Genomic DNA, 22021 nt, shown 5'->3' with positions numbered 1-22021 from the left:
GCTTAAGCCAAGTCGTTAAGCGGAAAGACGGTTTAAAGACGGTTTCACCGTGGCGTGAACGCGACGCCACACGCGATACGAAGGGGAGGAGAAGGGAGCAATTCATCCGTGAAATTCGATTGTGAAATTGATGTTTCTCTGCATTTTACAGCCTCGCGTATTCGATACGAGATTACGAGCGGTAACATAGGCGGTGCATTCGCCGTGAAGAATATGACTGGCGCCATCTATGTCGCGGGTGCGTTAGATTACGAGACGAGGAAAAGGGTAAGTGTGTTACGAGAAAAACATCGACGGCGAAGAGGAACAAAAGTCTTCGCTGTTGATCCTTTTAACCATATTTCCATATATGCCCTCGTTTCGTTAATTTCGATAAAATCGCGGAAATTAGAATTAAAATGTTTGCATTAACATCGTTGGAATTATTAATATTCTATTTCACTGATTATCCGTTATTGATTTAATGAGTGTTTCGATTCTCGTTTTGAGACGAGACTTTTCATTTCGAATATTTTTGAAATAACAATTTCACTTTGAAAAATCAATGATGACGAAAAGTTTAACCCGTTTCTTCGGTAGTTTGTATCCCAAGGGAAGTTGATCAACCCGCTGTTTTTATAACTCTCATTAAACAGAAAGTGGTCCCGTTTCTTGTAAATCTTTTTCTACGGCGATGTTTCATCTTTATAAACTCTTTTATCAAAAAGTTGCCGTAACTTTCGCGCGTCTAATTTCTAAAGCTTATCAAAAAATGAACTCTCTTTCTATTTTTTCTCCCTTTCTCTCTCTCTCTCTCTTTCTCCTTTTCTTTTATATCCCATAATTCGTTGGCCTCCGCTTCCATTATTCCCAGAAAGAGAGCGCTGTCGGTGCAGTTGCTCGGGTCAGCTGCAAACACTGTTATCCACTTGTCCCGCTTTAATCTTGCAGTACGAGCTCCGCCTCACCGCGTCTGATAACTTGAAAGAAAATTACACGACGGTCGTGATACACGTGAAGGATGTGAACGATAATCCACCTGTCTTCGAACGTCCAACTTACAAGACGCAGATCACCGAGGAGGACGACAGGACTTTGCCTAAACGAGTCCTCGGGGTAATTACATCTTTCTTAACTCGATTAAACGAATTTTCCAAAGAGAGTAATTACTCGAAAGAAAATCAGCTTCGAGTCTCGATTCGATCGAACAGAATTAGAGAAATGTCCATGTATTTCGATATTATTATAAAAAACTCGGTATGTAAAATTCTCCGTTTCGAAGAATATGTGTAGAATGTGCGATGTAGATTATATGTATATGGAACATAAAATGTACAGAGAGCGAAATGTAAAATGTGCGATCAAAGTACGTAAAAATGGCACGTCTCCGTGACGAAAAACAGAGGAGGGAAACCGCGTTTCCCGCATAGATATCAATTTGTCCTTTTTAACGAATCCAGTACGTGTTGGAGGTAGTCCATTCTTTGTCAATTCTTTTTCAAACAGGTGACGGCGACCGATGGCGACAAGGACAGGCCGCAGAATATCGTCTACTTTTTAACCGGACAGGGTATCGATCCCGATAATCCAGCGAACAGTAAATTCGACATCAACCGCACCAGCGGAGAAATTTACGTCCTAAAGGTGATTAACGCGACTTCTCTCCCCCATCTTCCACTTCTTCCACTTATTCGATCTCCGTTAAAAAAAAAGGAAATTCTTTCTCTATTCTTCTCTTGCAAATAAATAGAAAAAAAAGGAGAGAAGAACGGATACGAGATACGAAAGGACGGACTACACTAAAACAAATATTCCAAAAATTAAATTTATCGAAACTCATCTTAAACCTTGAGTATACTACATTTTGATTCGAATTATTATTATATAAAATATTTCCAACTCAAATTTATTCAAGCCAGTTAAAACGACAATACATAAACTCAAGTGTTTCTTATCGTGGATTATCAAATTAATAGACAAGTTTCTCTAATTAGATATAAAAAGCTGCCATATCAAACTTTACAATTTCTATAAAAATAAATTATAACTATTAATTATTAATTTTATTAGAAAAAATTAATTTATAAATCAAGTTTAACCTATTGCTGGCACTCATGTTTATCTTTACTAAAATTAGTTTCCGAATTAAACTTTCATTAATTGTTTCAGAATTATTTATTAATTTGATATATTTATTTTTAATAATTTTATATATAATTTCATTAATATAATTAATTTCAAAACTATAATACAATTATATTATTAATAAGTAAAATTGAAAATTATACACTAATAATAAACACTATCCTTCGTTCGATTTTCTCGACAGCCGCTGGACAGGGATCAACCGAACGGGAGGCCGCAGTGGCGATTCACAGTGTTCGCTCAAGACGAAGGTGGGGAGGGTTTGGTCGGGTATGCCGACGTGCAGGTGAACCTGAAAGACATCAACGACAACGCGCCCACCTTCCCCCAAGGAATTTATTTCGGCAATGTGACGGAGAACGGAACAGCGGGTAACAGCGTCTCGTCTCTCTCTCTCTCTCTCTCCTCTCGTGGAGAAGATTTAATTTTCTTTTTCGAAGTATCCAAATCGAACGTTTGCAGGAATGGTCGTGATGACGATGACGGCGGTCGACTACGACGACCCGAGCGAGGGTACGAACGCGAAATTGATTTACTCGATCGAGAAGAACGTGATCGAGGAGGAGACCGGCTCGCCCATCTTTGAGATCGAGTCGGACACAGGCGTGATAAAGACGGCGGTATGCTGTTTGGACAGAGAACGGACACCGGATTATTCCATACAAGTGGTAGCTATGGATGGAGGGGGGTTGAAAGGTGAGGAGTGATGATACAAAGGGGAGAAATGTCTCGTTCCATCGACTTGCTATTCCTCGATGATGATATTTCCGCGGTTATGTACATCTAGGGACGGGGACGGCGTCTATACGAGTGAAAGATATAAACGACATGCCTCCGCAATTCACGAAGGAGGAGTGGTTCACCGAAGTGGACGAGACGGAAGGGCCGGATCTGCCGGAAATGCCGATTCTCACGGTCACTGTACACGATGAGGACGAGACTAATAAGTTTCAGTATAAAGTACGTAAGGTCTTTTTTCTTCCCTCGGTCTCCTCGGTATAGAAAGAAATAGCGTGTTTATTTACTTGATTGATGACAGGTGATCGAAAGTAGCGGGTACGGTGCCGACAAATTCACCATGGTGAGAAACAACGACGGCACCGGCTCTCTCAAGATCGTGCAATCGTTGGACTACGAGGACCAATTGCAGAGCAACGGTTTCAGGTTCAGGATACAGGTCAACGACAAGGTATACATTCGTGTCCCTTCAATTTCCTCAGAAACTTTTCGATGATCGATGAATTTCACAATCACGTTTCTTCTTCGTGCTCAGGGGGAAGACAACGACAACGATAAATACCACGTCGCCTATTCGTGGGTGGTGGTGAAACTGCGCGACATAAACGATAACCAGCCCCAATTCGAGAAAGCGAATATCGAGACCACGGTGCCGGAAAACGCTCGTATCGGGAACAGCCTGGAAACGTTCAAAGCCACCGACCCCGACCAAGGTGGTAAGAGCAAGGTGTATTACTCGATCGACAGAAGTTCCGACCGCAAAAGGCAATTTTCCATCAACGAAAACGGGACGGTGTCGATCCAGAGGAGTCTCGATCGCGAGGAAACCCCTAGGCATCAGGTAAAACCCCCCAGAAACGACCCGCTCGATTCTGCTCTTCCAATTGTTCTAAAAAAATTGGTTCGTTTCTCAAAGGTGAAAATCTTGGCCATCGACGACGGGATCCCACCGAAAACGGCGACGGCGACGTTGACCGTGATCGTGCACGACATAAACGACAATCCGCCCCGATTCCTCAAGGATTATCGGCCGGTGTTGCAAGAACACTCCCAGCAGAAGAAAGTGGTAGAGATTTCGGCCACGGACGACGACGATCGATCGAAGAGCAACGGGCCGCCGTTCACTTTCAGAATGGACCCTAAGGCGGACGACGTGATTCGTGCCAGTTTCAAAGTTGAGAGCGATAACAGTGAGTGGCGTGGATGCGCGAATCGTTGGGGGAGGGGGTGGGAAAAACGGTTGTTGGCCTCTTAGCCGGGCGGATATAGTTGCTCTCGATAACGAGCGGGTGTTTCTTTCGTTTCAGAGGGAGCGAACGGGGACGGTATGGCCATTGTTTCCTCGTTACTGTCGTTCAACAGGGAGCAACAAAAGGAGTACTTGATACCGATCGTTATCAAGGATACCGGGACTCCGTCTATGTCTGGGACCAGTACTTTAACCGTTATTATCGGGGATATCAACGATAACAAAATGCAGCCAGGATCGAAAGACATTTTTGTATATAATTACGCAGTACGTCGCCCATAATTTTTCTCCGTCGTGTTTGACCCTTTGCGCTGTGATGAACGATGATCTCGTCACTTGGATCGATGCGGCGAATACCTTAAAATATTTCTTCGCTCTTTATAATCTTATAAAGAAGATTCTTTCAAATTAGACCGTGATCGAACTACATATTTGGGCGTTAGTTTGACGGTGACCAGAAATAGTATCTTTGTCGAAGGACGAAATTATTTCTATTTGTTAAGAAATTGGCGATGAAGGGAAGGAAAATAGCGGTGAAAATAGAGATGTAGTGATAGATAAATTTTCTCTACGCTTTCTTAAACATACGCAAAATATAGGAATATGAAAGTTTTATACGTGAAATCACTTTAAGTTAGCAAGTTGGAGCGCGAAGGGTTGAACAAGGTTACAACTCGCAAAATGTCGTAACGTGTAATTCCCCTTGGCAGGGACAATCACCTGACACGGAAATAGGCAGAGTTTACGTGTTCGACTTGGACGATTGGGACCTACCCGATAAGAAATTTTACTGGGAGGGTTTGGAACACGCTCAATTCAAATTGGACGAGGACACGGGGATGATATACATGAAATCGGGTACCCACGACGGCAGATACCACTTACGTTTCAAAGTGTACGATCGGAAGCACACGCAAACGGACGTCCCGGCGAACGTGACGGTCACCGTGAAAACTATACCGCACGAGGCTGTGCTGAACTCTGGATCCGTTCGGATATCGGGCATAACGGATGAAGATTTCATCCGTATTTGGGATTACAAGGTATACGAGGAGGGATTAGAAATTCGAGACGATTTTTCATCGACTCGTTTCGACTTTTGTTCCAGTCGCAAACTACGTCGCGAAGTAAAGCGGAATTATTCAGGGACAAATTGGCGCACTTGTTGAACATCGACAGGGAAAACGTGGACGTGTTCAGCGTTCAATTGCGTAGGATACACCCCCCGTTGACGGACGTGAGATTCGCGGCCCACGGGTCAACGTATTACAAACCTGTCAGATTGAACGGAATCGTGTTGATGCATCGGGAGGAGGTGACTTTCTTATTTTCATTTCAAACGTATAATATATTTTTGCATTTAATATAATTTTAAAGTGCAAATTAGTCTTCCTGATTGCTCAGGGTGTTGAAAACAGTGGATCGATCGAGCCGAGATACGCGCACTTGAATTTAATTCTTTCCAACCTGATGTACAAACCAGATCGACAATTCCGACTACTTCAAACGATCGATAAATAATCTTTCAGATCGAGAAGGAGGTGGGCATCAACATAACCATGGTGGGGATCGACGAGTGTTACTACGAGAACGAAGTGTGCGAGGGTAGTTGCACGAATACGTTGGACATTAGCAGCTTGCCGTACATGGTGAACGCGAACAGAACTGCCCTGGTCGGCGTGCGAGTGGACGTAATCGCCGAGTGCACCTGCGGGGCGCGAAACTTCAGTAAAGGAGAGTCGTGCAGGAGCAGCCCTTGTTACAACGGCGGTCGTTGCGTGGAGGGGAGATTCGGATTGTCGTAAGTGAAAATCGTAAGGGAAAATCGGAACGATCACTGTCTCGGTCGAACTGACGCGAATTTTTGGGTCGGCCAGGTGCCAGTGCCCAGCCGGGTACAACGGTCCGAGGTGTCAGCAAACCGCGAGAAGCTTTCGCGGGAACGGATGGGCGTGGTATCCTGCTCTCGAAATGTGCGACAACAGTCATTTGAGCTTCGAATTCATCACGAAGAAGCCCGACGGATTGTTATTGTACAATGGGCCCATAGTTCCTCCAGAGGCTGACGAGATTATGGTCTCCGGTGAGTAAGAGGAGACGATACGTCTGGCAGATGGTTGCACGGAGTGAAAATGAAACGGAAGTTATATCGTTACTATCGCTATTTCGCAGACTTCATATCCGTCGAGCTGGAACGTGGGATACCGCGGCTATTGATAGACTTCGGTTCCGGCACGTTGGAACTGAAAGTGAAACCGAAAAGGACGCTGGACGACGGGGAATGGCACAGGCTCGACATCTTTTGGAACACGGAGGTTTGATAAAAAATTAAACGATGAAATTTTCAAGAATCTTGAAATCGAAATTTGTATCATTTTCGTGGGAACAGACCGTAAAATTGATCATCGACTACTGCAAGTCGGCGGACATCTCTGAACCGGAGGACGGCACGCCGCCAGAGTTCAACGACACCAGCTGCCAAGCCCAAGGGACTATACCACCGTTCAACGAGTACCTGAACGTGAACGCCCCCCTGCAAATCGGTGGTCTGTACGTGGAGCAGTTCGACCCGACCCACTACAAGTGGAAGCACATGCCGGTCGGCAAAGGTTTCGACGGGTGTATCAAGAATCTGTTCCACAACAGCAAGCTTTACGACCTGGCGCATCCCGGCCTGTCGAGGAACAGCGTGGCCGGCTGCCCCCAGACCGAGGAGATATGCAACAACCAGGAGTCCACGTTCCGTTGCTGGGAGCACGGCACCTGCGTGGGCAGCTTCGCCGAGGCCAGATGCCAGTGCAACCCGGGCTGGACCGGACCCGGCTGCATGACGCCCACCATACCGACCACGTTCAAGCCGCAGAGTTACGTCAAATACGCCTTGTCCTTCGAGCCGGATAAATATTCCACGCAAGTGCAACTCAGATTCCGCACTCGAGAGGTCCACGGCGAATTGTTCAGGGTCAGCGACCAGCACAACAGGGAATACGCCATCTTGGAGGTATCGCGCGAGTCTAATAATAATAATAATTTGAAACGAATCGTGAGGAATCTCGTGGAAAAATATTTGTTTTCCCAAGATCAAGGACAGCAGACTGCACTTCCGCTACAATTTGAACAGTCTGAGAACCGAGGAAAGGGATATATGGTTGACGGCGATAGCTGTGGACGACGGGCAGTGGCATACCGTTAGAGTGTCGAGGTACGGATCGGCCGCCACGTTGGAGTTGGACGGGGGGGAGGGGAGAAGGTTCAACGAGACCTTCTCCTTCGAGGGGCATCAGTGGTTGCTGGTGGACAAGCAGGAAGGGGTTTTCGCTGGTGGCAAGGCTGAGTATACGGGGGTAAGGACGTTCGAGGTGTACGCCGATTACCAGAAAGGTGAATTTCTTTTTAAAATTTCCACGATCGTTCGGGGGGGAAGAGAGCTTGATTGAAAAGAATCGATCCGTCCCGGAAATAGGGTGTCTCGACGACATAAGATTGGAGGGGAAGCATCTGCCGTTACCACCCGCCATGAATGGCACGCAATGGGGTCAAGCAACGATGGCCAGAAACTTGGAAAGGAATTGTCCCTCGAACAAGCCCTGCGCCAACGTCATTTGCCCGGAGCCATTCGAATGTATCGATCTTTGGAACGAGTACGACTGCACGTGAGTGTACAATCGATCTTAACGCGTTAACCGGGTTACGATTCGATGCGAATTCCCGAATGCTCTGCTCCTAGGTGCGGGGAAGGGAGGATTCCGTCGCCCGACAACAAAGGATGCATGGACAAGAACGAGTGTATAGATTATCCTTGCCTGAACGGTGGTAGATGCATCAATCAGGATCCTCGCTTCCGGTACAGATGTATCTGCCCGGACGGTTTCTGGGGGGAGAATTGCGAGCTCGTGCAAGAGGGGCAAACGTTGAAGCTCAGTATGGGAGCTTTGGCGGCCATTTTGGTTTGCCTTCTGATCATTCTTGGTACGTTGGTCGCGAGAAAGGGAGCCGGACGCTCTGGCAGGATCGATTAAAATTATTCGTATTTCATTCTGCAGTGCTCGTCTTGGTATTCGTCGTGTACAACAGGAGAAGAGAATCTCACATCAAGTATCCGGGGCCCGACGACGACGTAAGAGAGAATATCATCAACTACGACGACGAGGGTGGCGGAGAAGATGACATGACCGCGTTCGACATCACCCCCCTTCAAATTCCTATTGGCGGTCCGATACCGGAAATGGGTGGAAAGCTGCCACCGTGTAAAATACCCTGTGAGTCCTTTCTTTCTTTCTTTCCTTTTTATTCGCGATCCATCTCGGATGGCATTTTCCATCCAATGTCGTTTTGATTTTCCAGATACGCTAGGGCCGGAACCAAACGTGGGCATATTCATAGAGGATCACAAAAAGAGAGCCGACAGTGACCCTAATGCGCCACCGTTCGACGATCTTCGAAATTACGCGTACGAGGGTGGCGGAAGCATCGCAGGCTCATTGTCATCGTTAGCTTCCGGTACGTGGTGTTCTTCGTATCGTAACAAAAGGAATTAATGATGTAAATATTCACGGATATTAATAAAATTCATATAGCAAATATGAATCATTGTTGGATTCCTCAACTGTTACAATATTACCGAACTGATTAAAATTTGAGACTCGAGAATGATGAAATTTGTTTTTAACGAGCAGGAACCGACGACGAGCAGCACGAGTACGAGTATCTAGGTGCTTGGGGGCCGAGATTCGACAAGCTGGCCGACATGTACGGGCCGGCGGAGGAGAGCGAAGAGGAGGATTAAAACTGATCCCCGTAAGCTCGCACGACACCCCGTACAACCCTTCGAGGAGCAACGTTCGCGTGAGCTTGAACGTGGAGAAAAAAAATTCGGAGAAGCAAGGGAAAAAAGAACGGAACGAGACAAGAGAGGAAGGGAAAGGAAAAGTTTCCTTCGCGTTATTCGATCGGCAAAGAGGTTTTTCCCTTTCGTTCACACGTGCACACATGTTTCCGGGATACACGCATATTTTCGAACGATGCGATATCTATATATGTGTGCGATAGAGGTGTGCGTTATGATTGACGAGAGAGAAAGAAAGGGGAGTAGTACGGAGAGAGAGAGAGAGAGAGAAAAGATCGTCTGGCCAAAGTTTTAAAGAAAAAAAGGAAAAAAAAAGAAAAAGAAAACGTAGCAGCTCGTCGAAGACGAGATCTCTCGGAAAGATATATATATATATAAAATGAATGAGAACGTGTGGGATAAACTGGCCACACCGTAGGTACACGCGTAAGTACACCTACAAGGGTGTAACCTATCTGTATAGCACGTTACGCGTACACGTAGTAGTGAATTCGCGCGTGTTCTGCCTTGCGCACGCGAGACTTTTCTATTAATAAAATAAATCTATATATATATTATATATATACGATTCATTATTTTTAGTCACAGTCATAGTTACTATTTAATCGGTAAAACCGACCTAAGTGTCTCGGTATTCGAAACTATCGTCGGCGCGATCAGCATCGGTTCTACTGAAATTACCGAGCTCGTGAACACGTTACTACTGCCAGCCGTGCGCGTGACAAAGAGTCGTTTTCGTTTTTACCTCGTGGCGCGGGTCACGTCACCAAGTGATCGTGACACGCGAGATACTTTTAAGGGCATTTTCTCATTTATCCGTCTCTTCAACACCCCCCTCCCCCGATATATATACACACAAACACATACACGCATACACACACCTGATCTCACACCTATCCCAAAGTTGGCCCCTGGATGTCGGAGAATCGAAGGAAGAATGGAAAAAAAGATTCGTTGGGCGCGATTTTTCCGTTTCTCACGCGAACGCGCATCGGCTAACGATCGATCCCCAAAAACGTGACGATCCAACAATCTTCACCTTACGTGCAACTACGTAAAAGATATCGAATTTCAGTTGGGTGTGTAATGGAATCCTAATGGCAGATTCGTGGCGCCTTCCTGGTTCGCGATATGCGGACGATTCCTAATGTGGTCTATCTATATAATAAAAGAAGAAGAAGAAAAAATATAGGATTATTTAAGAGAGAGAGAGAGAGACACGTTTAGCTGTTGTTCGCGAGTCGTGAACCATCCTCATCGTTGTCATCGTCACCGTCACCAGCATCCTCATTAATTATTGATAGTATTATTATTGACATTACGATATAAATATATATATTATAAATATGGATTTATAAATAAATGAATGAATAAATATAAATATAAATATATATATATAGAGAGAGAGAGAAAAAAAGAGAGAGAGAGAAAGAGAGAGAAAAAGAAAGCGCACGGCGGAGGACAAAGGGTACAGCACCGTATGGGGCGCACGAAAGTCCGCGAAATAACAAATTCCGAGAGTTACCGCGCGTATATGTAATTATTAATATTATATAGCGATATAAATATAAATATAAATATAAATATATATATATATATTTATATAAGTATATATAAATATATATATATATATTATATATATGAAAGAATCTGAATACAAACGAAAGACACGTAAAAAGAGAGGATGAAAAAGAAAAAAAAAAGGAAAGAAAAATACCAAAAACAAGAGAGAAAGAGCGCGAGATATGGAGGACCGGTTGTCGAGAAAAAGCTCACGATTCGAAATCTCGACGTAGCGATTTAATATTTATTTTCTATCGATGATCGAGTCGGTCAGGGGATAAGTTCCGATTTAATGAAAAGAAACGAGAAGAAAAGAAAGAGAGAAAATCGGCGAGCCTACGAAAGAGAAAAGGAGACGAGAGGAGATGTCGTTACTCACGTCACGACACGAGCGACCTCGACGCATCGATCAAACGTGTTCTCGATCCCCCTCCATCGTTTCCGACGTCGCTTGCGCGGCTTGTGGGGTTAGATGCAACGTGGTCGAACCATCACCGTCGTTTCCATCTCTTGCACGCGTGTGTGTCTCGACTGATTTGTAAAATTCTCTACGGAAATATTAATAGTCAATTTATCGGTTAGGTGATGCCCCGTCGGATCCAAGCGGGATCCGGGCGTAGCGTTTAAGCACTTGTACGAATATTGTAAGTAACGTCGTGTATTTCGGTGTCCCGGTGCCGCTCGTAATGCGCCGCGATCGGTATCGAGCATCTCTATATAATTCTCCTCACCAACATTCGTCGTCTTACGTATCGTTTCCCGCCGATATATTTGTGATACGTTTACGTTTCCCCCTTTTAGTCGACCTACCTATACATATACATACATATATATATATATATATAAATATTTACGTCTATTCCTCCTGCGAGCCGCGAGAACATCGAGAAACACATCGAAATCGATCGCTTGTCATCGCGTCGAACAATATCCTATATCCTATAAATATATATATATATATATACATATATAAATTCGATCTTTTCTCAGCCTCGAACGAAGAATACGATATTCGTTTCTGATATAACTATATATATAAAAATATACGACCGTGTTCACGCGTTTTCTTCCTTCTGAAAATCGTATTGTACAGAATTCGTTAACGTCTTACCTCCTAACATCTTATCCCCGTGAAAAGGAAACGTTTCTCGATGTTGATAGGTTCGATTCATGATAGGTTGAATTTACCGTCGTTTCATTAATCTCACCGTCCTCCCTCGTATATCACACACGCACACACACATATACACACGTATACACACACGTATATTTCGTTTCTCCGGCCATTCTCCTATATCGTCGATTTCACCCCGCCAAGTAGTTTCTAAGCAGAGACAGTATTCGACGGATACGGCGTTTATATAGGAGGACGAACGTTATTATCGTTGAGTAATAACCTATAATGAGTTGAGTAGCGCGCAAGGGCGCGCACGTGTGTGTACAGTGGCAAAGAAGAAGAAGAAAATAAAAATGAATATCGTTTCGCGCGATCAGTTGGAAAGGATAAATCGCGAATTCGAAACAACCCTCGATTTCTTGGAGATTGGCTTTGCACGATAGTCCTCTAGCAAGATACGTACCTTACTCTTAGCCTTACTCTTTCCCTCGATTGATAAGAGAAACCTGGAGAGAAGAAAAGAAAAAAAAAGAAAGGTTAATTTTTCCATGTAAATTCTCGAATCGAAGTATCATCGAATTAATATTGCATTAGAATAATATACAAATCTTCTCGAACGCGTTACGTGCGTACGTTCATTTATCAACATCAGGCAGTAGAAACGTGGCTCTAAAAAAGAAAAAAAGAAAAAAAAAATTAGAAGAGAAAATGATCCTTCTTTAAAACTCTTCGTTAAATTTAAGAAAATGATGTGTATGATGTAATATATAATTTAACGAGATCTAAATGTCATAGTAAAGTCAACTTCCGAGATTCGCGTTTGCCCGAATGCGCGAATTTCAACGCGATTTGGCAAAAATCTTTCCATTCGCTTGACCCAGGCACCTCGAAAAACTTTGGCACGATACCAAACAAGGGCGCAGTTCGATTACCTTACGAACCGCGGATCAACGAAATAATTGAGCACGGGAGAAGCAATATTTTCATTCTTGTATCAAATTTTCATATGTCCCATTGTATATGTGTTTCGAAGTGGATTAAAAAATTTGTATGTAAAAAATTGAACATCCCCGATGACGGATTGATTACGGCGAGCGTACGAGAAACATTTTCATGCACGCAATAACGATAATAAATAAATAAGATATCGACGAGAATTAGAAAATCTGATGAAAATCTTATCTTGTCGTGAGATTTTTTATTAAAAAATTTTTGCTGAAACTTTACTCGATATTGCGTATTTGTTGATATATATTTTTATATAACGTTAAAACGGAAGCAGTTCGTAAGGTGCATAAGAGGGGAATATCGTTAGGACCATTCCAACCATCGAATCCAAAGTGTTAAGATTTATAAAGAGGATGATCACACTTACTTTTTAAAATAATACTTTTAAAAATAAGTATGCGTATTTACGATTTTATTTGCCACTTGAAGAGCAAACGTGCTTGGTCTTTTTGCGAACGTGGCAAGGAGACGACACGCGGAAAATTATCATTAACGATCATAATTATTAATACGATTAAAAATCGATAAGAAGAAATAAAAGGAAAACGTTCCTTTTTTTATTCTCATTCCATTCAAGAAACACGGTTTTTTATTTTTTAAGATCTAGAAGCTTATATATAGTTTTCGTTTATCCTCTCGTCTCGATCAAATAAGAATAGTTTACTTTATTATTGTAAATTTTGCGAATATTTGTAAATTTCTCTTTGCATTTTTTTCCTTTAACGTTTTCCCTCGTTTCTAGATAAAAATAATAGATTTCTCAACGATTGATTTCTCGATGTACGTGTAAATGTTCAAATGTGCGACGAGTAAATAGGTCTAGGGAATCGGACACCTGTAAATTTTGTAGAATAATTGTGAATATTTTTAGCGTTTCTTTATTTAATCACTTATAACAATTACACCCGTATCAATCATCGATGTGTTAATTTCACGACGTGTATGTGTATAATGTCTATGTATCAATCGTAGAAGATAATTTGTCACGCGAAACGAATTTAATTTCATCGAATCATACATTTTGTACAAAAAAAAAAAGAAAAAGAAAAAAGAAGAAGAAGAAGAAAAGAAAAGGGAAGAAAAGAAAGAAGAGGATCGACTTCTTTTTTTTTTTTTTTTTTTAAGTAATATCATTTGTACCATACACGGAAATTAATTGTAATATCTCGAGAACGATAAACTTTACAACCGTCGAATTGTTTTAACGAGTTAACAATCAGTGTCGAGCGATCGATATTATAAGTTAAGATACTATTTCAATCGCACACATGGCTCAACTTTTTTATCGAGAACGAATTGGCAGGTGCGAAAGAGAAGAACTTTTCTAAAGGAATCAAGGACGAGAGAAATAAATAAAAGAAAAAGCGAAGCGTGCTTATGCTTACGATTGGAGATCTCATTGTCGTCGAGATTGGAGGGCGACGATCGAACGATCGATCGAAGCGAAGAATAAATCGAGAGGAGGAAAGAAACGAGAAAGGAACGGCGAAGCCTCGTTCGAAACGAGAGGGAAACGACGGCCACGCGAGCTCATTTTACATATCTATACAACTTTTTCCAAGCACTGCCTAATCGTGCACAAAAGAAGAAGAGAGGCCGGATTTCTCGTGCCTCGATCCCGAAATAATTACGATTGAAAACGGAGCGATGCTAAAGTTAATTTTACAACGGCACTAGTCCGCTTGATCGAATGCCTCAGCGACGTGAAAAAAAAGAGGGGAAAAAAGGGAAAAAAAAATAAACATTTCTTATCCCGAGACTTCGGAATTCTTTCTAACTCTCTCTCTTTGTTCGTTGTTTGTCGAGATCCGAACACACACGCTTTTTCCCAACGAACATGAATTTGCGTATTTGCGATGACGAGCGAGCGTGTAAGCGTATTGTCACATCGAAAAAAACGAAACGTTGCTCGTGGATCGGATCGGAAATATTCGATTGGATGATGCGCGCACCCTTTTCGACCTGAGAAAAAAAAGAAAATAAAGTTGCCATTTTTCGAAACGATTCTAGTCACCCCTCTTTATCGGGATTAGTTAGTTTCGATTTTTATCTTCTTGTAGAATTTTATATATATATATATATGTACTTTATTTCGTATTAATAATGACGAAGGCGTATTTTCCTTTGAAACGATTTTACGATCGATCAAATTATTATTAAGAGCGCACTGCCATCCAATTTCTGAATATTTCCGAATTTCGAAGCGAACGTTTCTTCGCATTGTCTTTGATCACCGCTCCCATCGCCCCTCCCCCTCCCCCTCCCCCTTCCCCCGCCCTCCCTCCGGGAAAATCGATAATTTAATATACGAGAAACGAGAAAGTCAGTGTGGCGTGAAGAAGAGGAGAGAAAAGAAGAGAGGTGTATCGAGGAAGAATCGCGTTGATGTAATCGAGGAGCCGACAATCGTTACCAGCCCGTCGGTCAAGGGAGAATGGAGGAAAAAAAAAGCATTGTAATATATTAGACTTCGATGACGAAAAAAAAAGGAAAAAAAAAAGAAAAAAAAGAATGATCGTAACGCTGCCACTGAACACATCCCGTGTAGTACAATTACCGTATATATAATATTCCACAGTATACTGGTAACACACTGTATTATTAATTGAATTGAATATTTATTAACGATTAATTATTACATTATTACCACTATATTATCTATACCATTTGTACTTTGCATTTCAGTTCGAACGAAATAAATGCCTTCTTTTTCATAAAAATAAAACCATTCTCGTGTTTTAAATTATTATACCCCTTCGAATATAAATGGATGCATCTTTTTTTGTTTTTTTAATCTTTCAGGGTGATAAGGGAAATTTGTAATGAAATGAATACGAAAGATAAGCGAAAGATTAAAACGAATCGCTCGAAAATCAAGTTAAAAGATTGGTCGAAATCGTGCGCGATGCAAATGTTTAATTTACAGATTAGTATACACTTGTAATTCTATAAAACATACGTACAGTAAGCTTAACTTCTAAGACTGCGTCAAAATGTTAATTATCTGTTACTTTTACTACGTTTTCTTCTACGAACTTTGCAACGACAAACTTCGGTTCCTTTGTTCAAGAACGGAAGCTCTTGTTGCAATCTCGCTCTCAAGTTTCCCAGTAGATGAGTCGTGAAAAGGGATACTCCAAAATCTCTGCTCTCAAAAAGAAAAGAAAAGTAATAAATTAATATAAATTTTGGAGAATTTTTATGAAAATAATCGATCAATGGGATGTTATTATCTGTTTTATAAGTTACCTGAGTAAAGTGTAATCGACAGAATCCGTAATATGAAGCGTAATCAAGAGAAACACGATTGCTGCGGTATAAGTCATGATCATCGTCAAACATTTATTCGTCGCAAACGAAATCGCCGCTTCTTCCAAGCCAAATTGTCGAAACATCTATTTTTATAAAATCAAACGTGTTTCGTAAAAGATTTATCGTCTTAATGAAAAAAAAAAAAAATATATATATATATAACATTTTTAAATGCGAGAAAATGGGCGTGACATTACGTAGGATATATTGAACGGCAGTGTCTTGGTTAAAAGCACGTCGATCGGTGTCCAAATACAAGTCAACGCAAATTCCAAGATAAATGCGGTGGCTAGAAACTAAAAATAAGGGAGTAAAATGAATAATTGAAAAGGATTTTTATCGGATGATGAATGATAAAAATTGATCGATGATTATAACCTCGTACAACGCTAGAAAAATTATTTTTGGCTCGTGTAAATACGGTGGAAACAATGTAGAATTAGCAATAATAATATATACACCGATAGTGAAGAGGATCGAGCTAAATGGTGATCCTAAAAGGAGCGATTCGCACTCTTCGTCTTCCATGGCATTGGCAAAACATGTTCCGAAGATCTGAAGTCCGAAAACGTTTAAAAGGAATGCCCAAAATGTGTGAAGCAACTTTGCCATTCCTTTCCAATATTCCTCTTTAAAAAATTATTTTATTAAATTTTATCAAATGAAAAAAACTCGTTCGTTACAAAATATTTTGCGTTTTAATTAATTTTACGAGACGATAATATATGATATGAATTATCTTATCGATTGTTGATGATTCGATAATCGAAAAAATAAAATAGAAGCTTCTTAGATTTCAGATATAAATTGTAATGAACGAATTAGTGAAAAGGAAAAAAAAAAGTTGTTAAAAATTGAGGCATATAAAAAAATGGATTTTATTAAAAATATATACGTGTACATCTATAAATGTAGAAAATAATATACAGTAGACAAACACAGAAGTTAAATAAATTATATCTCCGGTTGTTTCTCTTCGTTCAGAGGATCTGTACTGCATATGAATTTGTATACGAACCAATCTGTCACTTCTGGATTTGCAAAACTGATCTTTTTTCTTTTACATTTACAAAAACCCCATAATCCATAACTTTTCTCCCTAAATAAAACATTGCGAATATTAGGATCGTTTATTCGAATTATCATAATACGTACCTAATATTTTTACCATACTTACGAACCAATCATTTTTTTTTCGTAAAATAATATATAAAAGTTATTTTATATATATATATTTATATAAAAAATATATATATATATCGAATTACATTAAAATGTCATGTCTATATCACTCTATGACATAATTGTCTCATAAAACTAAACATTACTGGTTCACTACTTGGCCCAAGTGTCCAAAATGGCATCCAGAGACTCGGTGGCATCCAGCATCCATACGAATGACAAAATGGACATGCAAAAAGCCATATGTGTCGCGGCGCAGTCTTTCGCCATGTAATACGCAAGATCACACAGAAATGAGTAACGACCCAATCCCAAAATCGCGTTTAACCATATCAACTGAAAAATTAATTTTTTAAGATTTGTAAAAAAGAAAATTGCGAACGAAATCGTGACATCCAGTTTCGTCAATATAAAACGTATAAAGAACATTTTTTTTTTTTTTGCGTTCAACAAACTCACACATTTACTGGACTCTTGAGTTAAACAATATATAACGTGCATAAACGGTACCCAAATTGCTCGCGTGGCTAGATTTGTGGTCAATGCCGCTACCAACATCTGTTACATTTCAAAGGAATCCAATATCGAGGTTTTTGTCGAAAATTCGGATCAGATTTGTTTCGATGAATGAAATAATTTACTTCGTAGATATAGAGAAGTTGAATCGGTGGCTCTTTCAGAGTTCTAGGCCAAAGTCTGTACTCGGCGAGAAGGCACAGCACGGAAAATGTGAAGAGAACCGACGCGTAAGACGGATCGAATGGAGGACCATTATTATCTTCGTCGAAACATAAACCGATTATACAGATTTGTCGAAGATGGGTGTACATTCCTGTTACCACCACAGCTATCCAATGAGGATTGACATATCCTAGGTATTCCTTCACCGTTTCCATATCCTAAAAAAATACGTACAATTATTAACTTTGATTAGTTTGAAATAATCGATTTTAATGTTTCCGAAGAGAAAAGTATAAGAAAAAGAAAAAATAGAATAACGTTCAAACTAAAATTTCTCTTTTCAAAAGGTTAGGATGGCTCGTGTTCTCGATTGAAAAAAGAAGAAACCTTGAAGACGGAAAATCATTAAGCCGTTGTGCAAAGACGAGAAACAAATAAGTTGAAAAGACAGCGAGCAGCTTACCTGTTCAATGATTGTAAAATCTATAAGAAATGCATTTGTGATAAGGTAATGTAACATGAGGAATATGTTCTCTCTTTGATATCTTTCTCTTGTACGATGTGGTGTAACTTTTGAAAAGTAATGCACGCGTCATGAAAATGTTACATCAAACGGACAATTCTTCCTTAGATAATTAGTTAACTGCATTTATCATTATATTAATTTTTTATACCGTTAATTTAACATTCTCATACATTTCTTCTTTCATCAGCAAGCTATAGGTTATAACATTTGTTCCACGGAGATAACAAAATTCAACGCCTCCTTCAATTTGTTGACATGATTTTAGAAAATCGTGCGATCGACTAATTTCACACCGATACCTTAAGAAGAATTTATAATTGAGCAATGCTAAAAATTTAATTTTTTCCGAAAATTGATCAAGTCGAGACTCGATTTCTCAATTCTTAATTCTAGAATACAAGTTTCAAGTTAATGCAAATTTCTCGCGTTCGCAATTTTTCTTTTACCGATTGTTGCCAATTCACGACACCTCCTCGTTTCGTCGTCTTTGTTTTGCGATCATTCAAACGTACGCGTCACTCTCGCGTAGGATCAATACTCAATGTGTACGTTTAAAAAAATATATATTATTCCATCTGAAAAACTGTCAAAAATTGTATCTTTTCGAAAACCAAAGTGTATGAAAAAAAAAGGGGGAGTCGATCGTAAATTACTCGGTTATAGCGATCCTTAAGTAGGTTTTATTTTCAAGGGCTGCTTTGCTCGAATATCACACATACTCACTCATACATAATGCATTACATTTGCCGATAGCTTTTCTTCTTGCCGCCAAGAGAACGAATGGCTGCGAATAAAACGCTATTTCTTTCTTTGCCACGACCCCTTCCAACTGTTAATCATATTAACAGTATATTTTGATAATATAACGCATAAATTATTAAAAATAAGTAGTATATTTCTTCCTTCCGATTGAATAAAAATTATACATTATCGTATAATATTCTTTCAATCGTGTAAAACAGATTTAAGGCTTGGATTTATAACAATAACGTGGAATCGTGATATTGATAGCAACGAATACAAAGCTGCTAGAAGAGAGATATGTTGGTTCAAAGGGCGTAGATTCTTCTCGAGATAGAATAGGCGAACAAGTTTGGTCAAAGGAAATGGTGGACCACGAGACACCAGGAAATTGTCTTTCCGAGTTTGAATCCTCCTCTCTGTTAATCGCATTTTCTCTACTGTAAGAATTGTTTAAAATAGTTTAAAACGATATTGAAATAAATCGACGAAAATTGGAACGGATATTAATTAATTATACAATTGCATCATATCCTCCCCTCCTTTAATTTTGCTCCATATGTTGTAATTCCTTTTTTCTATAATTTGATCGACACACAATTCCAATTCTTGGATATTATAAAATCCAAATTTCTCCGTAATTATCTCGATATCGATGATTTCTAGGGTGATATTTATGATATTTCCACCCTGTATATACACTTTTTACCGTTAAAAATCTCGGCCTCGTCGAAATGAGAAATAAAATGGCCTGATATAACGGAGGACATGTCCTCAAAGGTGGAAGATTATCCAAGATGGTGGTAGTCATGACGACGGCACAGTGTATCGAGGAAAAGTACATTCGTTTCTTGGCTCTTCGAACGAAGAGAACGGGAATAAGGGTAGAAGATCGAAGGAAGGGGGGCAGGTCGAAGGTGCAGGAAGAAGCTCGAACGAGGAAAAGTTGGTAAAAGCGGTAAAAAAGGAAAGAAAAGAATTCCTCGCTGCCCTCCTTACACAGAGGCTCGGCCACTTTACTCTCCTCTCTCTTTCAATCACTTTCTTTGAGAACCATCCACCCATCCCTTCCGCGCATTTATCCCACCACTTGTCGGATCACGATTTCAAATCGTGATCTATTATTTTTCCAGGGAATTAACTTAGCAAGATAGGGACAAAGTTTGCATTATAATTTTTATATTATATATCGTGATCCATGCTATCTATCCACCGATTTATGTAATAAAATTTATTTGCCATTTTTATATGTCTAAAATATTCTGGGAAAAATACAGAAAAGAGTAACATCGAGCAAACATGGATGAAAAAACATTTATGTAACGTATATATGTATGTATATCACTCGTTCCCAATTTAATTAATTAAACTAAATACATAAAATAGTAATAATAATATAAAAAAATAATATAAAAAATATCTTTATAAATATAATTACTCTGTTAGATATGTTAATATATAATAAAAGATTCCCATGCTTATCGGATAATTTATGGGATAGGATTGTCAAGGTCCGTATATGAATCCTGTATATGAACAAATAATTTTTATATATCACTCGTTCCCATTTAATTCATTAAACTAAATACGTAAAAGAGGAATAATAACATAAAAAAAGTCTTTGTAAATATAATCACTGTGTTAAATATGTTAATATGTAATAGAAGATTCCCATGTTTATCGGATAATTTATGGGATAGGATTGTCAGGGTTATCCCATATATGAACAAATAATTTTTATATATCACTCATTTAATTCATTAAACTAAATACGTAAAAGAGCAATAATAACATAAAAAAAGTCTTTGTATATAAATATAATCACTGTTAGATATGTTAATATGTAATTTTATTCCCATCGGATAATTTATAGTATAGGATTGTCAAGGATATCCTGTACAAATAATATTTTTCTTTTAATATTTAGCATTTTTAATATTTTTAATATATATCTAGAAACAGATTTTCTTGAAAATACCACTTCCAATTCTCAAGCTTCAATTTATTTTGCGCAGTTACTCAAGAGTGTGATCTAAGAGTAACTAATGACTTGAGGATAATCATGTTTTGCATATTTTCTTTTCCAATCAAATAGATGTCACTTTCTTATCAATTTGTAACAATCCAATGTCCGTGTATCTCACTCTTCTTACGCAAATCGTATACAATCCTGGTATACGCGAAAAGTCAAAAAAAAAAAAAAATTGAATTTCAATAACTCTCAAAACATCAATAATTATTTAGAATAATCATTGTATATAACGTAGCCTTCGCAGAACACAGTAAATTTAATTGGTCAGATGTTTAGAATGATCTCAAAAATCTTTCATTTTTTATAAAAAATATAAAAATGTAAAAAATTAAGTTCGTTAAGTCGAGAAATTAGAAATTTATTAGGAAAAAATATAGACGAATAAAATATGCAGATTAGGATTCAAATATTAGGATAAAACTAACGAAAAAATTATATATTTTTAATGTTACAGTCCATATTTAAAAATTTTACAATTTTGTTTTGTTCTTTTTATTTTAAGTTATACTTTAAGTATATTTTTTATATATTCATTATGTATTTTTCATTCTATACTAATTAAATAAAATGTTAATTTTTTTTCTACATATTTAGTTTTTCTACATATTATATATATTTTTAACGAAATATAAATTAGAAAAATAAATTATAATAAAAAACAATATTGCTATCTACTTGTCCTCTAAAAATTAAGCCCAAAATTAAGGGAAAAAATAATTTTGCCCAGTTAGTTTCTAATATTCGAACGACTGTATCATCATCTTGCAAAGATCTTTCAAAAACGATTGTTAAAAAAATATTAAACAGATTTAATAATATTACGTTACAATTTCATATACCTACTTTTGCATTGTAAATTGAAATATTATAATAATTTCAAAATATTCCACGTATCAAAACGC

The 22021-nt window shown here is 39.1% G+C and overlaps 2 protein-coding genes across 8 annotated transcripts in view; one reads left to right on the top strand and one right to left on the bottom strand.

The window, feature by feature from the left end:
- Nucleotides 1-15370, top strand: part of LOC107999759 (neural-cadherin) — a 168289-nt gene extending 152919 nt beyond the window's left edge. For all 7 annotated transcript variants that reach the window (XM_062086792.1, XM_062086791.1, XM_062086795.1 and 4 more), the window contains 22 exons: nt 152-267; nt 931-1095; nt 1486-1623; nt 2309-2495; nt 2587-2820; nt 2912-3084; nt 3164-3313; nt 3398-3703; nt 3779-4052; nt 4170-4378; nt 4822-5154; nt 5220-5426; nt 5641-5912; nt 5989-6194; nt 6284-6426; nt 6501-7112; nt 7192-7492; nt 7575-7764; nt 7839-8080; nt 8155-8370; nt 8456-8611; nt 8788-15370. In XM_062086792.1, coding sequence (XP_061942776.1) covers nt 152-267; nt 931-1095; nt 1486-1623; nt 2309-2495; nt 2587-2820; nt 2912-3084; nt 3164-3313; nt 3398-3703; nt 3779-4052; nt 4170-4378; nt 4822-5154; nt 5220-5426; nt 5641-5912; nt 5989-6194; nt 6284-6426; nt 6501-7112; nt 7192-7492; nt 7575-7764; nt 7839-8080; nt 8155-8370; nt 8456-8611; nt 8788-8897 — 4940 coding nt within the window. In that variant the 3' untranslated portion in view covers nt 8898-15370. The remainder of the gene's footprint in view (nt 1-151; nt 268-930; nt 1096-1485; nt 1624-2308; nt 2496-2586; nt 2821-2911; nt 3085-3163; nt 3314-3397; nt 3704-3778; nt 4053-4169; nt 4379-4821; nt 5155-5219; nt 5427-5640; nt 5913-5988; nt 6195-6283; nt 6427-6500; nt 7113-7191; nt 7493-7574; nt 7765-7838; nt 8081-8154; nt 8371-8455; nt 8612-8787) is intronic.
- Nucleotides 15371-17038: 1668 nt separating this feature from the next.
- LOC114577781 (uncharacterized) lies at nt 17039-18812 on the bottom strand. The gene is made up of 2 exons (XM_062086797.1): nt 17781-18812; nt 17039-17697 (listed from the first exon to the last, which is right to left on the bottom strand). The coding sequence occupies exons 1-2, from the start codon at nt 18033-18035 to the stop codon at nt 17293-17295; spliced, it is 660 nt and encodes a 219-aa protein (XP_061942781.1). The 5' UTR covers nt 18036-18812; the 3' UTR covers nt 17039-17292.
- Nucleotides 18813-22021: the final 3209 nt, after the last annotated feature.

The sequence above is a fragment of the Apis cerana genome, linkage group LG16 (assembly GCF_029169275.1).
Source record: "Apis cerana isolate GH-2021 linkage group LG16, AcerK_1.0, whole genome shotgun sequence".
Classification (NCBI taxonomy): domain Eukaryota; kingdom Metazoa; phylum Arthropoda; class Insecta; order Hymenoptera; family Apidae; genus Apis; species Apis cerana.
This window is presented reverse-complemented; position numbering and strand designations above follow the sequence as displayed.